Source organism: Malurus melanocephalus, unplaced genomic scaffold (assembly GCF_030028575.1).
Source record: "Malurus melanocephalus ecotype Western Australia unplaced genomic scaffold, MMel_1.1 scaffold_289, whole genome shotgun sequence".
In the NCBI taxonomy this organism is placed as follows: domain Eukaryota; kingdom Metazoa; phylum Chordata; class Aves; order Passeriformes; family Maluridae; genus Malurus; species Malurus melanocephalus.
The window spans coordinates 772,116-794,388 of NW_026623521.1; the positions used below are offsets into that span (position 1 = coordinate 772,116).

General features: G+C 47.0%; 1 protein-coding gene across 1 annotated transcript in view; it reads right to left on the bottom strand.

The window, feature by feature from the left end:
- LOC130579715 (TGF-beta receptor type-2-like) overlaps window positions 1-19,983 on the bottom strand; it is a 29,708-nt gene extending 9,725 nt beyond the window's left edge. Inside the window, exons 1-2 of the mRNA XM_057376727.1 lie at window positions 19,724-19,983; window positions 1,567-1,711 (exon numbers count right to left, since the gene is read on the bottom strand). Coding sequence (XP_057232710.1) covers window positions 1,567-1,711; window positions 19,724-19,775 — 197 coding nt within the window. The 5' untranslated portion in view covers window positions 19,776-19,983. The remainder of the gene's footprint in view (window positions 1-1,566; window positions 1,712-19,723) is intronic.
- Between the last annotated feature and the right edge of the window lie 2,290 nt (window positions 19,984-22,273).

Sequence of the window (22,273 nt, forward strand, 5' to 3'; positions counted from 1 at the left end):
AGATGACAACCATTAATTACTTTTCAGGGAGAGCCTCTCCCTCCTGACCTGCTGGTGCAAAGTGGGAGGGTGAAGGTAGGGAGAGGTTTCAAAATGTGTTTGAGGTCAGCTGGGAAGTCAGAGGTAAAAGCCAAGGAAAGAACCTGAATCTGTCACCCTCTCCCTGGTGAAGTCCCCCTGTTTCAATGCTCCTCACATTTTCTTGGGGCTACCAGGTAATTTGACAGAGGAGCTTCCAGTTGAAGAGCTCTTGGAGGGTGAGTTCCCTTCTCCATGGGCTCACAAGGCTTGGCAGCTGGAGGACATGAGTACGGGGTCAAAGCTGCTGCTGTGGCTCAGATACCCTTCAGGACAAGTTCAGATGATCCAGATACACCTCTGCAAGACAGCAACAAGCAGCAAGGCTGGCCTGGAGGTGAGCCCTGCCTGCAGGGATCTTATTCTCTGGATGAATCCTGGAATGGGGTGGGAGATGCTGGAATAGTTTGCAGGCTATTTGTGACTGTGTAGCTGCCTCACCCCATCCCATACACAAAGCAGGGAGAAGCTCCATCCTGTGCAGGTGGGAATGCTTCTCTGGCATGGGGATTCGTGCTGCAGGGTCCTTGCTTTTTCCTGTATGTGTAAGCTGTAAACATAAAAAACCCAGTGGCACACTGGATTGCCTACCCAGGATTTAAGGTGGCTTCTCCATGTGTGTGTAGGGGAAATTGGGGCAGGGGGTGGGTGGATTTTGTTGTTTGTTTGTTTGGGTTTCTTGCTGTGTTTTGCTTTTCTGAAAGTCCATAATGCAACAGTTATGCTGAGGCAAACTCCTACTGGAAGCTGGCATGCAGCATTCACGCTAATTAGCAGGTTGAGATAAAGCCTAGCGATAAGTGCTTGGCTGGCTTTCACTTTGGCAGCCAAATTAAAAGGGAAAGTGGAGGCAAATCACTCTGGGCAGACCCAAAATGGATATTTTTTTTAGGTTTGCTCATGGGGACCAAGAAGCTGGGGGAGGCACTCTTCCGGGCCAAACCATGCAGTGTGTGCTCGGCCTGAAATGCAAGATTGTGTTTCCTGTGCAGGCACCTCCCGCAGGAGCAGGAAAGGGCTTTTTCCAGGGGGTTGGGAAAGAGGTGGGTTAAACTCCGTGGGTTAACCCAGAATGGTGCCAGCTCAGATGTCCATGTGCTGGATGGGGACTGGCCTTGGYTGCACCCCTGCATGTGAGCCGAGGTTTCACCAGCCTGATGCAAGAGGACATCATAGGTTTGGAGGTCAGGGCTGCTGGTTTGCCCTTGRGTTCAGCTTGTAAAGCTAAATTCAGAGGTTTATGGGAGTTTATAGGTCCCACTGCAAACTTGCCACGCTTCGTCTCAGGCACTCAGAAGCTTAATTTATTTAGAAAATAAAACTGGTGCTAATTACAGGGCAGACCAAGTAATGCTTTTACTGTGAACTGTAATTTTAATTATGGTGGAGTCAAAGAAGGAGGAAGAGAAAGTCCTGAATTACTGCAAAGGACAGTAACCCAAGCACGGGGTACACGCACRAACCCCTCGGGGAGGGATTCCCCCTTACCATATGGCCACGCAGATCTCGTAGGGGTCCTCGCAGTAGGAGTTGAGGTTGCAGTTGCTGTAGCACACCTTGTCCTCGCAGGCCGGGGCTGTGGAGTCGCACCACTTGCACAGGTTGGTCTTGAGGCTGCGGCGGGCGCTGCAGGCTGGGGAGSGACAGGGGTGGAGTGGTGAGCGCGGCTGTGCTCGCCCTCAGCGGGCAAAAACAACCACTGTTCACAGGGATTCACACAGCCAGTGGAGAAGGAGCCTGAGCTGACCCTGTTTCTCCACTCATTTTAAAAAATAACCTTTCACTTTGCTCTCCTGTGCCCGGTGAAATGTGCTTTGTGCGCTGCCRAAGCCGAGGGGAGCTGGGGGAGCGCTGTCCTGGGAAACCGCAGAGAACCGCGTTTCCTCTCCGTGTTTCCCGAACCATTTATCATCAAGAGGAAATTCACCTCTTCCTCTACAACCTAGGCTCAAATTGGCATTTCCCCTCATTCCCGAGTACGCTCGGTGTTTGAGAAGGGACATCTCCGGGTCATTTATTCCCCTCCGGGCAGGAAGAGAGGTGCAGGGGAGGGATGCACGGCCAGGCTGGGACAGCTCCCTCCTCTYCTGCTGTCTCCTCATCCTCCCTCTYYCTGTTCAACGAGGCCARGCTGGGAAATGYKCYTGCTACYCCTCCCCAAGCACSTSTGGCTGGGATTTCCCAAGCTCYGGGCTGCTCCCTCCAGGCTCCACTGCCCTCTCTGYCCCATCCCAGTACGAGATGCCCTCCTGCCCTGGAGCCCCAAATCTGCCACAGCAGCACCAATAACTGCTGTCTGTGGGGAGCTGCTCAGCCTGGATCTCACAGGCATAACATTATCTCTATTTTTGTAGAAAGGGTGCGTGAACCGTGCTTGGTTAAGGGATAAATCCCAGCTAAATTTAAACTTCCTGTCTTAAGGCTGCTAAATGTCTTAAAAAAAAAAAAAAAAGAAAAAGCCACTGAGTGGCTCATGCAGAAATACGTATTTATACATTTTTTAGCTTAAATATATGCACTCAAAAGCGTTCAGGCATGAACCCAAACTGCAGCAGCTAATTTTTTTAAGCCATGATTCTCTGGCTGCCACTTCCCTGAGCCACCCAGCAGTGCAGGGTGCTCCCAGCTCCTATGGAAAGGGCAGTCACAGCTCACTGTGCTGCCACTGCCATCACAGGGTTTCCCATCACCAGCTGTTAGTCTGAAGAAAAAAATAATTGCACAATCCCTGACTGTGAAGGCTCATCCCCTGCAAGCAGGGCCCTGCTGATCCAGCACACCATGGGCACCCCCAGGTCTGTCAGCAGCACCTCCTGTGTTCTTGGTGGTCACCTCTGTCACCAGCCTGTGGCCCTTGGCTGAGCCCACGGCCCCTTTTTGATGCATGTACTGTCCCAACAGCAAAAAGGGGTTTTGAACTTAACTGCCCCCCGAATCCAGGGCATGCAGCCTGCTCTGACCGCATCCCATGTGCCTGCTCTGCTTCCCTCACCGCCCAGACCCCCCTCCCTGTGACGRTCATAAAGAGCTGCTGGAAGGCTCCCACACAGAAATAAACCATTTACAAGCTCCCATGGCCTCGTATGTAGGGCCAAGGTTAATGGTGGAGGGGAAACCTGGGTGCAGAGGAAAAGCCTGTTGCATCTGAAGGCTGGARGGAGGAAATTTTGGTTTAAATGGCCCATGCCAGGCTTAAAATGCAGCTCAGGCTCAGCGGGGATTGTGTGGTGCCAGGTTTTGGGATAGCTGGGAGCAGAGTGGGGGAAGATGTTGCCCACAACCTCTTGCTCAGCATCCCTCCCATCTGTGGGGCTGCTCTGGCCATGCTGGGRCACCCTGGGATTTTGGGGGTGACCTCAGCAGATCCCTGGACAAATCCAGGTTGTGGACATTGCTGGTACAGGATAGGGTTAATTATTTATGTGTTTATATCCACCAGATTTTTTTTTTTATGTATTTATGTCAAGGTTTTCTTTGAGATCTCAGAGCGGAAAGTCAGCYCTGCCCTGCTGTGTGTGGTGGGGATCTTGGCTGCACTCTGCAGAGGGGAAGCCAGGACAGATGAAAGAGTTAAATATGGAAACAAGATCCAGAAATATAGCAGTAACCGGGCAAAATTCTTTGGAGACAAATTGTTCTAAACTAACTCAGGCTGTGATTCTGTTATCTGCTCCGCAAGAAAGGTCAGAGCAGGAATATCTCTCTTTTTCTCTCCCCCCCATCATTCTTTTCCTAGGAAGCTACAAAGAAGAGCACAAAACCCACTGAAAGTTTCTTCAGGACCGTGTCCTTGAGCTATTAGCTCGTAGGTGCAATTGAGCTGCCACATCACTCATTCTGGCCCTGATTAGACCCAGATGAACACTTTCAATATTAATAGTCGGGTGATTTAATAAAGCTGCACAAGCAGTAAAAGTAACAATACACTTCCATAAACGGGTTCCAGATGTTGCCAAGGCAAACGCTAAACATCAAAATACAAACTTAAAAAAAAAAAAAAAAAAAAAAAAAAAAAAAAAAAAAAAGAAGGCTTAAAAAAAAAGCTGGATAAGCAGAACTTGGAACAAACTATAAACTAATTAAATGTGGGTTGAGTTTTCCAAAAATAAATTGAAGCCATAAGGATGTGATGTGAGCCAATAAATAGTACAGTTAGTCAAAGTTATTGTGGAATGACAGTTGGAAAGATGGTTTGAAGKCACCGATAGGTGGGCTCACAGCGAGCCTGGCTTCCCATCAATAGGAAGGCTTGTTCTCCTGTGCACGAGAGCRGGATCAAATCTTCTGGTGTCTATAACTGGGACCCCAGAGAGGTTACTGAGAGAATATGAGATGATTTTCAAGGCAGGGAATAAAGGAAAAACACCACCAGGAGTGCCTGTGTCTCTCCTGCAGCAGCAGCAGGGGTGATACCACCACCCAAGGACATTGGGATAGTTTTTCATGCGTGTCAGGGCAGCCCTCCCCTCTCATTGCCCACAGGGCATCCACAGCCCCTGCTTGGCCACCTGCAAAGCCCATGGAAACACCACTGCTGTAGACAATAACCCACCCTCTTCCCCAGACAAGAGTCATTKTGAACAGCTCTCCAAAGAGAATTTCACCCCAGTCCCATCACAGCCAGCCCCCAGCAGATGAGCTTTGTGCCAGAGGTGACTGTGGCTGTACAAACACAGCAGGGGGATTTTGTGAGCCCCCCTGTACCAGCACAGCCCCAGAGTGCAGGTGGGACATCCAGCAATGACTCTGGCTGCAGCTTGCCCCACACTGAGCTCCCCGAGGAGGGGAAATCACTGCAGAGCAAGCCAGGGGTGCTTTGGGGTGCAGGCACAGCACATTCCTYACAGGCAAGGAGGAAGCATCTCACAGCCCCAGTGATGGCAGGCAAYGCATTTTCACTGAGGGGCAGAACAAACACCTTCAGCTCTCAGGTGTTCACCCTGACATGCAGCTTTGGGACAGCTACACAGCAGATGGGCRTGAGGGAATGTGTTTGGAGTGAGGTGTTAGGGCACTTATCCCTGCTGCCAGCCTTCCCCTTCCCAAGGTGGAAGGGGACCAAGGCCTCTGCCACACAGGACCTCCATTATAGGACCTTCAGATCATGCTCTGTCTTGCAGTGAGAATTGTCCTTACATTGCTTTTATTGCTCAAGGACAAAGAAAAATTGATAATTTTTAGGCCATAAATGCTCTAGAGTGAGGTTTATCCCCTTTTCTGAGTATCTCCAAGCACCCCAGGATGGGGCTGACGCGATCGCAGCAGTCACAGAGGGCTGCCCAGATTGCTGTTGCTGCTCTGGCTCCTGGAGTTCCCTGCATCACCTTTTCCATGCAGATCAGTCAAACTGTAATCCCCGGGCTTTGCACTGGGAAAGACTGGGCCAGGGAGATCAGCTGAGATGCTCTTTGCTTTCTCTAGCCAGCAGCTCATTTAAGCACAGGACTGGGAACTGCTCTGACTGAACCTCGTGGCTCTGTCATTCCTGGAAACCTCCAGATGAGTGCTCTGATGGRAACACAACCTGCACCAGGACCAACCTGCACCAGGACCTGCTTTCCCACCTGGGTGAGCCCTGGCTCGGTGGTGAGTCCTGTGCCTGCTGCCAAGTTTAGGATTAGGTTTTGCTTTGGGCTTTCATCCACGGTTAATGACATGACTACGCAGTAACAGAGCCTCTCATAAAATTATTATGAGAACAAACAAATTCCTTCCCTTTTATATGCAGTACTTTGTTTTTAAGATKAATCCAACAGCAGAGCTGATGGGCTCTGCTCTCTCTCTGACCCATGTGAGAATGCCAGGTGTTCCCCATCATCAGGTTACTCCAGAGCTGCCTCCTCTGTGATGCATCAACCCGTGCCACAGATGGGCACCAAGGTAATTCCTGTGCCCTGATCTCCAGGAGATTCTGTGCAGGGTCAGAAGTTCCCATGGCAGTGGTCCACCATGAGCTGTGTAACAGTGATCCCGGATTTCTTGCAGTCAGTTTGAGCTGGATCTGACTCGTTGAAAAATGCCTGGTCTTGTTGCAGCATCCTGTGTTGCAGAATCTCCCCAAACCTGAAAGTGCTGTGCTTCTATTTCGGGTGCAGTTCAGTTTCCTCCAGCAGACTCCTGTTCTCCGGTTTTCCTGGTGCTGCTTTCAGCTGCTGAACCAAAGAGGTTTTYAGGATCAAGCTCTTCTCCATCCGAAAGTTTTACACTGTATCTTCATAGGAGAGGCAGAGCAGACCAAATGGAGCTGAAAAAGCTTATTATCCCTGTTTGTGCCTCTGCAAGGCTCGAGCCACCAGTTCTCCCAGGAAATCCATCAGTGCCCAGGCTGCATTTGGATCAGGGGACTCAGGCTCCACCCTCAGGTATGTGGTCCCACATTGTCTTGCATAATAAACACTGTATTTGGCAGAGTACAGTATAGAGCAAGGAATGAGCCAGAAATGTTTCCTGGTGCATAAAAAAGGAGTGATTTTGATTGTGTTAGACACCAGTGCTGCCAGTGCCAGGAAGACATGCAGTATAGATTTCTGGTTTGCTTGGACCTTCTTCAAACAGGCTGGTAACTGACTTATTCTGCCACTTATTTCTCCTTTGTGAAAATAGCCCTTTAAATTCAGTGTTTAGCAAATACTGCTTAGTCCCATTACAGAGTAAATTGGGTACGGATCTTACCAGCCCTTCTCCAGTCTCTTTCAGATGCTCAAATTACATCATGATCTAACTTCACCCTGGGGAGGGACAAGCTCTGCAGATTACTGTCMGTGCTTTGGTCATCTCTGGTATTTYTSGGRTGYCTTTYACAAGATTTCTGTGCAATGACTCTGCTTTTGGGGTGTGRGGATGTTTTGTACTGAAGTACCCCAGGGTTGTACCCCAGCTAAGGCAAGTTGAAATGCCAGGGGCCAGTGAGGAGATGCCTGGCACTCAGTGGGCAGAATTTGGCCAGAGCAGTTCAATTTTGCTCAGTTGATGTCTGGGTGAGTGTGTCTGGCCCCGTACTCCTCCATCTGCCCTCGGAGCCGCTTGTCCCTCCATCCACTGGGACAGGATCTCAAGTTTCCTTCCCAGATTTCACTTTCTGACCCCCGAAGCTGCTGCTTCTGCTGGGGCAAGCTCTGCTCTGTCCCTTTGGGYCCCTGGGGGTCTGGGGGCCGGACAGAGCACTCTGTGCCTCAGGACAGCCCGGCCAGTGGGGACGCCTGCGGCGGGGGGGCTGCAGGGGCAATTATTTGCCATATTGTGCTCTCACTTGTGTTTAAAAACAACAACAGCTCAACTGACTCATAGATCCTACGGCCTCTGAGTCATTTTTTATTTCTGGATTTCACTGCTCTGCCCTTTGCAATGAAGGGAGTTGCATGCTTACACACACACACACACACACACAAATACACTCGCATCAAGTTCACATTTGTTTTTCCCCTATAAAAACAAAATGATTTCCATACCATTAATGAAACAGAAATGATTTGACTTTATGTACCCTGGCTTTTATTTTCCATTGTATAAACTCTGCAGATGAAATAATGATGGTTGTAAAGTAAACCTCTCTTTTTTTATTTTTTTTTTTTTTCCTTTCCCTTTCCAGGCAGCCTCTTTTCGAAATAGCAATAGGGAGTCACTTACAGGCTTGGCTTGTGCTGTGCCTGTAGTAATTAACCCCTTCATCCCCGGCTTTTCCTCTGTTGGAAGTTAGCCACAGCRTGGGTGAAGGCATCAGCAGGTCTCCTCTGGGACTAGAAGCAAAGCAGGGGAGCAGAGCAGGCAGGAAAATGTGGGAAAGGAGCCCAAGAGCAGTGTTGTGTGCCTGGAGCAATCCACCCATGGGCTGGGAGCTTTCCTGGGAGAGTCAGGGTGCTGGCACTGCAGGGCCTGAGGTACCTGCAGTCTTCTAACACACCCCCTGTTTTTGGATTCCAATCAGCACCACTGTTTTGTGTTTAGCCTGGCAGCCCTGTCCTGGGTCACCTCCCTTCCTCCCCACTCCCTGGGGACCACCAGTGAACCGTTCTCTCTCCTCCACACGCCGCTGCAGAAATAATCTGTGGTCAATAATTAATCACCTAATCTTGCTCTTTCTGTTTACAGGGCCGTTACGATTTTACGAAGTACTCGGAGGAGAATGAGGAGGGTGAGGTAATAGCTCAGCCAGCAGCAGATCCAACTGGAGCTGGCCGTGCAAACACGAGCCTGCCCTGCCCCATGGGATGGGTGAGCTGCCCTCCCGTGAGGGTGTGAGCTCTGCTCTCCCATAGACCCTTCCATCACACACGATCTGTCTGTCTTCAAGGCCTCCACACATGCCACAAGCATTTTTTCCTAATCACATTTGTCATGCAACAGCACAAGCCTGCATCCCACCACACTGGATCAGATGCTTCACTGTCCCAGGCGGGTTAGTGACACTCACTGAGATACTGTTCCTCTTCCCAGGCTGGGTGGTGTGTTTTATATTATTTCTCTTGGATTTATTAAGCATTATGTAACTGGCTAACCAATCCCGCATGCGATGCAATCGTGGCTGATTTCATGTCAGTGGAAAGTAAACAAAAAAATTGCTCTGAAGTGGCTGAACTGAAATTCATTTCCACATGCAGAGCAATTCCTGGAGGATCTTTCCCATCTCCTCGTGGCTAATTTGCATCCAAGCTCTCATGCAACCCATTAGAAARGAGTTATGGAAAAATTGCACATAGAACGTGACAGTGTTTTATGAGAAAAAATTATTAAGATGAAGTTTGTTTTACTTAAATATTTTTAACCAAGTTTGTTGATTTCTGCTGTTCCTTGAAATATGCAACACTTGCCTAGTTTTTATCTTTTAACTGGGGAACTCCTTCAAATGTGAAAATTACTCTCAAAAGGAAGTTTGGCATTAAAATTTGAAGAACCAAGCCAGCCCTGTAGTCCTGAGGTTCTAAAGCCCAGCAGGACCCAGCCCAGCAAGAGAAGGAAGATGAGCCCTTGCTGAGCTTTGGAAGGACTGTAAGTGTAAGGTGATTATACTTCCACTAGACTCTGAATTCAAGCTCTCTCAGGAGCATATTTTTTCTGGTGTCATGGACAATATCCTTCCCATTAATGCCAGTTTGCATCCAGAGACACTGAGCTGAGGATGAGGGARTGTGGAATGGATAAAACATCAGTGACCTTGCACTATTGAATTTGTTTTTCTCAGTGTCTATGAAACTTTCAGCAATGTCTGAAAATGTTGTGTGTGCTCCTGATCCATTTGATTAATGCACTTCACTGAAATATCAGTAAAGTTGGTGGTTGGGGGTTACCTGGTTGCATCTTCTTTGTATTATTTTTCACTAAGTCCCTGAGGCAGCTGAGCATCTGCTTCACCTGGGCAAGCAGACCAATCCAATTCAGCTGAAATGCTGTATTGGACCTAGCTGGGCTCATGCACCATGGAACATCATTTGCCACTTGCTGGGCTGCAGTTGGAATGTAAAAGTGGCCCCAAGCCATGATCCAGGGGCAGCTGATGGTGGTGAAGGGATAGGGTGGGACAGCCCTGAAGTCAACGCTGGTGGGCAAGTTCCCAATTCCATGTGGGTGTCAGTGCTGTGCCTAGCCTTGTGCTGACTTGCTAGATGAGCAAAGCTGTCTGAAAACTWACAAGTGAGGGATTTGTCCCCTCTTCTGGAAGCTAGTTTATTCCTCTGTGAGATGAGCAGGGATGCTCTGCATCCTACCATGAAAAGACGGCTCGAGGCAGGGTTGAAGATTAGAACAGAAGGTTAGCACAGCAGCCCCTCACATTGCACAGGAGAGCAGCTTAACAGTGGGGTTTTTCACTCCCTACCTGCAGTTGTGGGTCCCTGTGTAATTATGGCCAGCACCTCCAGAGACATTACAGGCCAGGCAAAATTTTCCCTGGCAGACAAAAGCAGGTGTGAATTTACCTGGTAACACCTGTACTTATCCCTTTGGGCATTTGACAGCCACTGGATGAGTGTTGGGCTGTGAATGTCAGAGGTGAGGAGCTATGACACAAACCAARTTTTGCAGCCATCCTTTGTTGGAAGGTGCAACCTTGTCTGGTAACAAGTCCCTTTCATGGCACCTGTGTCCCCATTTCTTTTTTGTTCCTATTTTTTGCTGTCCTTCCGACCCTGTGTTGTATTGGAAAAACCTTGAAAGAGCAAGCCGAGCCAGCAGCWCAACAAGTTGGGTATGGGAGGAAAAAATTAATGGTCTGAGGAGGTGGGGAAATGCTGACTTTCAGCAGTTCATGAGTGATTTTAGCAGCTCTGCCAGCACCTCTGTTATCTGGGGCCTTGCAGGGTGAGGCGCTGCATTATCTGCCAGCAGRGTTTGCACAGGGCTAAGCTGGCACATCCCCACTGAAAAGTGCCCTCTAATGATTGGGGATTTGCATGCCGTGTTTCCAGAGGGCTCTGAGATTTCAGCTCTTTGAAGAGCACTTTGCAGTGATCCGGTTTTTGCTAAATTCTTGTCTTAAAGATAAGTCCCTTCTCCCATCTCTTGCCCTGCCCGGGAGCAGGAGTCACAGCCTGGCCATGCAGCGTGGCTTGAGCTCAWCTTGTTGCAAGTTGCTGCAGAAATTGCTGAAGGTTTTTAAGGCACTTCTAGGACTGGGAACTGGATGTCAGAAGGCAAGAGTCAGCCAACTCCACAGTGCTGTTCCCATCATTTTTGTTGCTCTTGTTTCTGCAGAGGCATCAGCAGTCCATCCTATATCTCATTTAACTGCAGCTTTTTCAGCTCATTCTCAGAAGATGCAGCAGTCATGTGCCCCCACTTTTACACAGAAAAACCAGCAGCAATGAGCCAAAAGGCAAAAGCACGAGAGCTACAAGCTGGTAGCAGACACTGCTCTGTCTGAACTACTGCCATTCAAGTAAAGCTACCATGCAGCAGTCAGGGGTTTCTTACTGTTTTATCATCGTCTTATGCTCTGGAATTCAATTTTCTGTATATTTTTCACGCACTGCATGAATCCTGGATCTACATGAATAGATGGAATTGAAATTTAAGGATACCATCTAAATAAGTAAACACGTCAGAAACATTATCTGGGTCACATTTGGGCAACAGGGTTTGCTCTGTTTTAAGTGCAAATGGTTTACTGATGATTTAGATGAACTTCCTGAGGACTGTTTGAAATTCCTGGCACACGTTCGGTTTTCCATCTGCTGGAAGGTYTTTGATGAACCCACAAAGAGACGTTGGACTGGAGCTGCTGCCCTTCATCTCTGGTTGGACTTGGTACGATTGACCAGTTTGTATTTTTTTGCATTTGTATTACTTTGATTCCCAAGGAGGAAAAGGGCTTGCAAGGGACTGTGGGCCAAGCTGCAGGGGCAGAGATGTTCTGTGAATTCTCCATCCATGTGCTGTCATCAGTTTGTTCCAACACTGCCAGTTCTTTATGTCTGCTAAAACTATTATGTAAAGTCGAGTTTTGCCTTGTTTAGGCCAGATCTRACAGTAATTAAGTGATTTGTGCTGTCAGAGGGAACTTGAGGCTAGCCTGGGTTACAGATGCTGAAAACCTTCTCCCTTCTGCTGGAGTRTCCAATGTTTAATGCATAAATAGATGGTGCATTCTTCTCCTTCATGCCTTTCTTTGTCTCTTAAAAAATATCTTCTAAGGATCAAATGTTGTAACTTAAAAAAAAAGCATTGCCCAATAGGGTTGAATTCAGATAGAGTATTTTCCATTTTTTTTAAAGCAGAAGAGAGCTATGGCAGGAAGGCAGGRGAGCAGTGTTCTGGAAAGGATTTTTTTTCAGGAACAGAACAAGAGTCCTGTTGACAGAGCCTGAAGTGCTTTTTCCCTGCACATGGAAGCAAGGGGAGTTCGTGTGTCTTTGCAATGCCTCTCAAGATCCCACTTGCAGGAGKAGGAGAAGGTTCCCACAAGTCCCCATCCCTGGGCAGAGCTGCAGCACAGCTCCAGAGAGACTCAACAGCTGGAGAGGATGAGGTTCAGGAGGCAAAGCTGCTCCTCCAGCAGAAATGCAAGAAATTGCAAAGTGGGGAATGTTCCGTATTCACCATCTCCTGCTCCAAGATCTCATCATTTTGCAGCAGCACCTTGTCTTTCCAACTCAGCATCCTGCCTCTGCACATCTCCTGAGACATGCCAGGCTCTGAATATGCTGAGCASTATTTCTGCCTGAGAGCTGCTTCCCAAGCCCCAGCCTGTTGCAGAGCTGGTAGCCCTGACAAGGGTGAAAGGAAGGCTCAGACACTTGTGATGCTGTTTTACAAACAGGTGAGCACAGGGCACATATACAAAACCACAGAAAATRTTTACTGAGATCACACCTCCAAGCTAACAGCTTCTGCTCTGGTGGGAATGTCTGCATTTTCTTCCACTGAGTGCCTTTTGACATATTAAAGACATGGCAGGAGCTGAGCTCCCGGGGGATCCATTGGTCCTATTTCTGTGGATGCTTCTACCCTGGCTCTATTTGAAGTGGGATGATTCACTCAACTGCTCGAGCTTATGGCTCTGTGTGTCACTTCCCATTGTAAGAAGAAGGGTCTTGTTTGCTACCATGGACTGGTTGGGGCTAATTCTGTGATAGTTCTAGCACGGAAAAAATGCTTTGCGCAGCAAGACAGGGGCTGATTCAGTTTTCTTCCATGCTTGATGCTGATGTTTAGAGTCTCCAAGGCAGGAGGTTTTATCAAGAAACATCAAGCAGATGTTCCTCATCATGTTCCAGCTGCATTGACTGGCAACTTGCTCAGTCAAACACTTGGGGAGGACACAGGCATTCATTCTGCATGGATGGTCAGTTATTAAATTCCACCTGGAAGCAGCAATGGGTTTTTTAAAAGMAATATCTGTACCAGAGTTTGTTGTAAATGCACCGGCAGCACTTGCAGTCATGGCACTCACAAGAACCGTTTCTGGGAAGGGGCCTGAGTTACTGATTTTGCAGGAAAAGTGAAGAAATTTTTCTCTGGATTTTCACTGCTGGGCATGGTATGAATCCACATTGGTAATATCATCGTTCTGATGGGTGAAATACGGCAATGCAGGATACAGCAAATCATTCTGGTTTGGGATGGCTGAAGTGAGAAGGGATTGGTATCAAAATCCCAGGGTTTTGCATTGTTGATCCAAGGAAAAGGCCCCTCTTAGTGGCCAGGAACTACAGCAGATCTGGGCTTTCCAGATCTGAGCATTCAGCAAAGATACCTGTTGTTCCCAGAGGGAATATCCTCTCAGAGATTTTGGAGGAACTGAAGAGATAAAGAGAGATTTGGATACGTGGACAATATCAGACATCCGTGGGTGTCAGCTCAGGTGACTGTTTTGGGGCTCTGCCCTGCCTGGACCCCAGAGCAGGGYGATAAACCAGCCCTGTTTGCTGGCTGCCATGGCTGTGCTGGTTCCCAGTGCTGGCACAAGCACATCTGCACTGCCTTGTGTGCAGGGCATGCTTTAGAGGGTGTGTGATGGTCCTGGGGGCCAGGACTGTCCAGCTCCAGGGCATGGCCAGAGGATGCATTGCTCAGTGTTACAAGGACAGGACAACATCTCTTTGCAGGCTGAGTGAAGGCAGACTGGAATTTCCTTCTGGCCTCTCAAGCACTGACTCTGGAGCTGAGGTGAAAGCTGCTGGGGACAGCTCTCTTTGGACATCTACWCATCCAGAAAGACTGGAGTCTGGGCTCCAGTGGAGAGTAATGGACATGGAGCTAAAGGGAACATCTCCATCCACAGTGGGGAAGGTGAGGGCTCTTCCCACAGGCAGAATGTGTCCGATATGATGCTGCTTCAGCTACTTGGAGGGCTGTGGTCCCCTTTGAGAGAGGCACGGGTGGAACTGGAGCACAGGACCCTGCAAAGTGACACTCTGCAGCTGTCACTGCTGGAACCACCCCTCAGCTGGAACTGCACATCACCCCCACAGCTACAGCATGCTCTGGATCATTGCTTCAAACCACTCAGCTCAAATAGTGAAAACGTCCATTAAAACCAAATTAATCTTGAATCCAAACAGCCCTGTGCAGTCCAGGGTAGCGCTTGGGTTTAGGTTTGTCCCTGGGCTGCTGGAGTCCACATGGGCCGTTGTCCTCTGTCCAGCACAGCCTGGCCAGCTGYGGTCACAGCTGGACACATTAATGATCCACATGCCAGGACGCATTTCCTGCAGGATAAATCAGCTGTCATTTGTTCCTGGCTTATCAATGGGAAGGAAAACACTGCAGGGGAACAGCTTCATGAACGGGTGAGTCCTGGAGCCACATAATTGGTAAGAGCATGGACCGCAGAGRGGATTGCACGATAAGAGGGCTCTCCCACTTCTCCTAAAATTTTGACAGTTACCAGAAGCTGGCAGCAGAGTTTCAACCCTACATGCGATGTAACAAAAGAAAATGAACCAAGTGAAGAAGAAGAAATATGACTCTGATGGATGCTACAGATCCTTTCCAGAGGCAGGATCACGGCAGTTGCATCTGAATTCAGGGATGTGCATGCAAGCAGGGCCAAGAGAGCTTTCAATCTTTCAGCCACCCCTTCACTTCCCCTTGAAGATCCCTAAGGAAATGTTATCCCACAGTTGGGGTCCCGCATGGACATAATGTAGCTGTAATCCCAGGTTTGATAGGGCAGGCAGCCATCAGTGGTGTTATCTCCCTTCTGCACAGAGGCCCCTTCCAGCGTGGGGCTTTCACTTGGCACACAGCTCTAAACTCGGGATGTGAAAAGAGCAGAGCGTGGGGGAGCTGCTCATTTTGTCTCCTTGGTGGGACTGGMTTTTTTTAATAAAAAGATCAGATGTTGCACTTCCTTGAAAACACAACAATCCATGGGAGAGTTCATTAGTTTATGGCGAGCTGCAATACTGTGGAGCCTGGCTGAAAGCAAATGTTATTGCAAAGAGTTATCACTAAGGGGAGAGGAAAACAATGTCCTGAGGAAATAAACTCGACAGAGCAAATCACGGAGCAATATAAAGCTGTGCAGTACAGGCARCAGAGTGGAATTCTTGCTCAGAATAAAAGCCCCCAGTCACCTGTTTTTAATGCCAGTGTTTGCTTTCTGCATGTTCAGAGAATGCGTGGGATGCATCTGTCCAGAACTCCGTCTCCAATGGGAGTAACAAATATCATGATTACAGCTGACTGAACTTATTTACTACTAGTACACAAAAATGTCTTTGTGACCATTATTAAATGGTGGTAAAACCAGTAAAACACCAGTGAACGTCAGTTTTAGTRTTGGTTGTTTGGGTTTTTTTGTTAGAAAATTGTGGTTGAATTTCAATTTGCATGGARTATTTCAAAAAGTGTTTCTTTCCACAAAGCCTCTTACTAAAATACAGAGTGAAGCAGCTTTGCTGACAACCAGCCTGTCACAAGTCTGAGCAAACCTGGAAGTGCAATGGGAGAGGAAAAGCCAGAGTTCATAAATCTGGCGTAGCTGTAAAGTGCAACTCTTCTTAACCTTCAGKTAATCTAATTTACACTGATCTAATCTAATTTAATCTAATCTAAAGGACTGAAACTGCAGCATCAGATTTGGAGATGTGTAAAGGTGAATTCAAAATAATACATTGCTTTCCTTGCTGAGTCTCATGGCACTTACAACATTGCAGAGGACTCCAGTTCTGCATTGTCAGGATTTTTCTTGCRTTTTCCCCTTTTAATTCCTACCTGGAGAATCGGTTGCATCTTTGTTCTTATTTAGCCAGCGTTGTAGGGTGTTTCTCCTTCAGGCAGTGGGATCTTGTGCCTGCTCCCAACCCAGCTACCTACACCCAGCTGATGTGGTSCTCTTGTAGCCCCTCAGAGTTTTTTGAGGGTGGTAATTTCTTCCTTGGTGTTTTGGCTGTCTTTAATCTACACTAGAGCAAAACGTGGTGCTATTTGAGATGGATTGTGATAGCCAGCCCTGCAACCCTCTATCCTGGGGTGGGCAGTGCCCACCTCCTCATTCTGCACAGTCAGCAAGGAGAGGTTTGCTTGGCTKCTCTGGCTCATCCTTGGACCTGCAAAGCTCCTTTCTGCAAATGCCTGTGAAATGGAGGGTGACTCTTCCTTTGCCTTTTTCCTTCCCTTGTGCTCTCACTGGCTCAGGTTTGACCTGTTGCTCCTGAATTGTGCATGCATTGGTGTTGGAGTGCAATCCCAATAGCTCCCTGCCTGAGGGCTGGCATTTTGGTGGCACTACAACCCCTGGTTTTAGCACTGGTGACCTCAGAAATAAGAGGCCAACTTCTTGAACAAGCTGCCTGAGGAGCCTGGGATAGGTCAGAGATTTCTTGAGCAGATCAAAAGCCAGAGATGCTTTTCTGACAGCCCCGGAGCTCCCTGTCCTGATTTATGAATTCTATACGCTCTATATATTTAGCCAAAGAGGCTCACTGGGGGAACAGTTTGTGCAAGCAGGAAATKTGGCTTCAGAAAGCCACCAACTACCAGGACAGAACCCCTCAAAAGCACTCTCTGTAGAGCCATCAACCATGGCAAAAAATATCAGGGTATTTTAGTGGACCAACATTTTAACAGGAGACAGAGTTATGGGGAAGCAGACTCACACCCCAGAACAGGGAGCTCTGGATTTGGGGCAGACCTGCAACCTCACCTCATTTCAAAAACCTTTTCTCTTTCTTTTGAAGCCTCACTTGCTCTCCCTCGGTAAACGCTACGTGCCTTGGCAGATTTGGAGTTTCCTATCCTCTTTTGGAGGCTGGATGCACAAAGACTCTGCCGGACTCTTGGGGCTGTTCACACCCTCGAGAGCTGTTGTCACACCAGTGACACTTAGCTCACGATCTTGAGGCTGTCCCCAGAGCTCAGAGGGTTGTGGTGCTTTGCTGTCCCCTCTGTGAGATGAGATAGTGCTCATCCCCCTTCCTGTTGGTCTGAATGTGAGCCCTGCTCCTCACAGATGGACTAYAAGGGATAATTTCCCAATATTCATAGAACACAGGGCAGGACATCTCCTAATGCTTAATTCTAAGGCCAGAGTGTTTCCATGTGTGCAATACAGTAATCCTGATATCAAGTCTATGGTTTCTGTATAGGYTCCAAGTAGGTAGTCTTGCAGTCTTGAAGGCTTTGAGCAACAAATATCCCCCACATCCCAAGCTTGAGTAATTACCTGCTGGAACAACTTTACTGTGTTGTGCTCTAACACAAAAGTGCCCCATTTTAGCTTCCACTGTGTACATCTTATTTTATCTCTGTTCCATAGAGGGGGAAGCCCTCTGCCAGAAAACATCTTCCCAGGATGTGGCTGCACATGGCCAGCTCAACTCCAAGCTCTCTCCTTGTCAAGCTGTCAGCTCCCCACCCTGTATGGCAGTTTTCCAATTCTGAATGATCCTTGTATTTTTTTGTCCCAATCCAGGTAAATCCAGGATTGCACCAGCTCTTTGTCCTGGAAGGAGTCTCTGCTCACTTGTGTGAGGGCTTTTGTTAGGGGGGAAACTACAGCTCTTGTTTGCACCTTCTGCTGAGAAAGCCATGTGAAAATGCTGCCCTCCAGCAGGCACTGCCACAGAGAAGTTTAAGGGTGGATGTTTTAAAGCCTTGTTAGGCCTGGCCATGAAGAATTGGGGAAATCCAGCAGTGGTCTGTCAGATTAGAGGCCTTTTTTCCATCTCATGTGAACTGAAGTGGTCRGATGTGCTGTGTGATGGCTGTTCAGTCATGTTGGGGTTTAAAGGCAGAGACAGGCAGCGTGGAGCACAGGCTGGGGTCTCTGCTGCCCTGTTTGCTCTGTAAATCCTTAGGGACAGCAGCAAAGTCCCTGCAGATGCTCAGCTGGAGTTATTCTGGGGTAACACAGTCTGGGCCATGCTCTCTGTGGCAAATCCTAAATCTCTGTGCTGAGTAGCAACTTTGCTGCTGTCCCCAAGCCAGAGCTGTCACTTTTAAAAGAGAGGTTGCATGAGTGGTATGATTCGTTGCTTGAAGAACAGCTGAATGTGCATATTCTGCCAATTTKGGGAACTAGCTCTTCCCTTCTCTTTTAATGTCAAAATGGGCTCCTGGGTTGCTTTTACTTTCTTATAATGACTTATAATCTTAACACTAAGTGCAAGGGAAGTAGATGTAGTCCCTGAAAACATCTATCACTGATGAGCTGAATCACAGAGAGTAAGCCTTGGCTTATTTTTTTTACCCTGTACAGAGGCAAATTTTGTCATCATATCACTCACATAACCTTTCAGATGAACTYAGTAATCATGATATGTTTTGGTTTTGGCTTCTTTCAGATTAAAAACTTGCCTTTCAGAAATAGGAAACCATAAGTTAAATAACTCCAAAATTAGGTATTTCTGAAGGATAATTAGTGGTCTTCTTTCTTACCAAAAACWACCCAAGACTGTGCTTTAAATAATAACTTGTAGTAATTCCTGCTCCAAATGTGATTAAGTTAGCAGGATGTTATCAGTATAGCACCCTACATTTCACCCCATAGTTTAGGGCATTATCTACAAAAAATAATACTATAGATCTCTGTTACTTTTTGAAAAATCAACCAGGTTCTATGTCYTGAATCTCCCCATCTGGTTCTTTCTGCTTCAACAGTTGCACCCATGGTTTTGTTTGCTTACACACAAATTACTCAACGATCACTCTTTTATTCCCCRGTCCTGTAGATAGGGGGACCCATGTAAAGTGAATGCAGATACAGATCTCTGCCCCCAGTGATTTCCTTTGGATGCAAAAATACTGGACTTACAATCCTCCTTCATCACTTTGAGCAAAAAGTGATTTTAGTTGCATTGAAATTTCTAGTTTTGAAATTTTTAGTTGCATTGAAATAGCAAGGGCAACAGGTCTGTGTTTGTAAAAGTTCACTTTAAAAAGTAGTGTCCATGCAAATATATAAATACACGCTTTGTAGGGATGTATGTGTGTATACACACACATAGACTCTGTATATACAGAAAGACACACACACATACTTAGGAGATGTGTATATAACACTCACTTATATACAAATCCATTCCCCGTTATGAAACAATCATCAAGATATAAACAAGAAAAAGTTAAACCACGGATGGGCACATTTTCAAGTGCTGCTGGAGGGTTTTATCTACAGTATTGAAGAAGTGCTATCAAAACTGAAACAGGGCACTTATTACAAAGAAATCTTTACRTAAGTGCTGGAAAGGTTTGCCGAATAACCAGATGTTGTTGCAAAGACACTTCTCCTCCCCCTCTCCCCACTTCTTTCCTCCTTTAATAGTTCGATTAATTCTGTGCATAAACCAGGGCTGATAAAAGTTCTAAGCTGCAAACTTCACCACATCTGGACACTGTCGAAGCCAGATCGTTCAGCGGCGCACTTCAGTTGCTTTTAATCTCCCTCAATAAAATAAAAACTTCCAACAAGTAATGCTGACCTATATATATTTTTGCACTGTAAACACTGACATCTGCGAGCTGCTCCAAGCGAGCACGCAGCACTTTCCACCAAGCAATTGCTCGCCCTTCGCCATAAGAGAAATACGCAGCTGATGCAGTCGTAGCAGAGTATTCTACTAAACTCTCTGCTATTTCCAATCCTCTGGCTAATTGCTGTCAGGGGAGAAATCAAAGATTAGCTGTTTTGCTGGAGGAAGGAAAAATAAACGACCTCTCCGAGTACRTTGCTTAACGTTGCCTAGCCAGAAACAAATTTTCTACTCACACAAGGAGAGCAGCAGTAAGGAAAGCAGAGCCGGTCTCCTCCAGTAACCCATTTCTGGATCCCACTGGCAAGCAGAAGCCCGGCTTCACGGTGCTGACCAGGTCATCCTCCCTCGGTGGAGCCAGTCTCCTGCGTTTGTGCTGTCAAGCCCGGAGCCCCTCTTTGTGAGGCTCCCGGCTCCGGCTTGCCGGGAAGGCGGATCCAGCCGCTAAAGCCCAGCTGTGCGTGGGGTCCGCCCAGGAACTGCAGTTKATGAACAAACTAAGCCTGACTCTCCTCTGGAAATATAGAAAAATATGAGAGGGGAGAGCTGGGGGAAGAAGTCAGCCTCTGAGAAAAAGAGTTTGATTTTTTTTTTTTTTTTCGATGTCAATGCAGAGCTGCTCCTGGCTCCATACGGTCCAAGGATCTTTGAAGGCGACCTAAAGCCTGCTGCATGCATCTAATCAAAAAGGCATGGGTACTCCTGCATGACTCTTTCATCTGAAYAAGGCACGAAAGGTAATGCCTCAATGCGCTGAGCTGCCATTAATTCACTACTTTCCCCCTCTATTTTCGAAATTATCTTTTAAATAAGCTTCAATGGGCTATATTTTTAATAGGGATAATTAAAAGTTTTAGGGCAGCTTTTTCAGAAAGACCACATCAATGTGAGCTAAGCCTAAAATAGGTGCTTGCGACCCATTAAAGGAGCAGAATTTAAACATATATGTTTTCCTGAATCAGGGCCTAAAATAATAACACAGAGCACTTAAATATCTGCTTTCTCCCCAAGATCTCAAACWGCTCCACAAAAACTTGTAAGAAATATTATCCCACTTACAAAAGGGAAACTGTGAAACATAGCAGAATTCTGACTTGCCTTGGTTGTTAACACAATCAGTGGCAAAAGGAGGAGGAAAATCCTCAAACCCTTGCCCTGTGATCTACCCCAGTCCTTCAGATTGATGTATTCGAGTGTGGCAGAAAAAGAGATGTCACTAAGCCTTTTTGCAGCCAGAAAAGTAAGATAATATTTTGCAGTTACTGATAAATACATTGGCTAATTATTAATGAATACACTGTATTCTAATTCAGTGAATCTCCAGCTTTTTATTTACACATTTTACRATTAATTTTTTGGTTCATTAATCCATTTGAGGTGGATACGTGGTGTACCTAAGTATGCTTGTGAGTATGTCCTTATTACAGTGAATGTTTTGCTCCATTGGAACTGAAGGACCTTTCTTTATATCCAACTTTCTGATAATCTGTACCCACTTGTTTTGTGAACTATTTATAGAAATTATTCTGTTAGGGAGTTAAATTATGGTGTCTAYGGTGTCTCTTTTTCCTTCTTCTTCGTTTAAAAAGGAAAAAAAAAAGGGGAGGTGTGAGATGTGGTACAGACACAGCCAATAAACTCTCTCTCTTCATAGAGAGTTGCTTGGTCTTCTATGATTTGCTTCAGGGTGCCCAGATGCAAATCAGCTCAGCCTGTCCTCCATGGGGAAATGCCTGCATGTACCTGGCATGAGCTACCACAGATGGCCTCTGAGGGCTAAGAATGAACAAATGTCAAACAAACTTTCAGAAAGACGTTATTTTCCAATAAACATATTGGAAGTGCTCTTATTGGAACTGATTTGTGTGCAGTGGTTTCTTGGGGTGACCTACCAACTCTCCTCTCTTGGATTCAAAGCATTTCAAAATGCCCACGGATTCCTCAGGCTGCCAGTTGGATCTTCAGATGTGAACTCTTGTGTGTGTTACGAGACAACTGGATAAGGCTTGTGTTAGCAACATCACAAATTATTCATGATCCATGGGAGCCCGCTTTAAAATCAGGAAGAAACCCCTGCTGCCTATGAAACTTGGAGAGAAATAATGTCCCCAGCAGGAGCCTAGAGGGGCTTTAAACAATGGTGGACATTGACAAAACATGCTGTATGATTTGGAAGTGCAAGGGAAACATGGGGTATTATTTTTTCAGCAGCAGAACCTGGGAAGGCAGCAGGAAGCCTGCACAATTTCACTGCAGCCGGGGACCCTGAGCTGCAGGATCTGCATTTTCCAAAATTCCAGGCAACCCCAAACAACTTCTGAGCCAAACTGAACCCTATAAAATGCTTTGTCCTGTCTGCAGAATAATCTTGTGGTGAGATTTGGGGCCYGATCTCACTGAAATGAGAGCAAAGGCAATAGCTGTCCCATGCAATGGCATCTTTACAAGGCAGCTGGCTTTCTACAGGAAGCTCTGAAAGAGGAAGCTTTTGGAGATCAATGCTTTTCCTAAAGAGTTGTACTTCTTTTTAGATGGTGTTAGACCCTCTGCTTGGCAGAACAAGCTGCCATGATGACATGGGCAGGGTTTGCTTTCCTAAACTGGCCAGTGGGCACTGCTTGCTGCTTTCTGTGCAGGGGCAACCTGTCTGTCTGTTCAGGCCTTGTGTAAGATTGCACAGAGCTAGATGTACCCTCCTGCAACCTGCATTTTTAGTTCACTGAGCTGAGGCTATTGCAAGCAAAGCTGAAAAAGAGAGAGAAGCGAGGCTGGGATCTTGGTTGTTT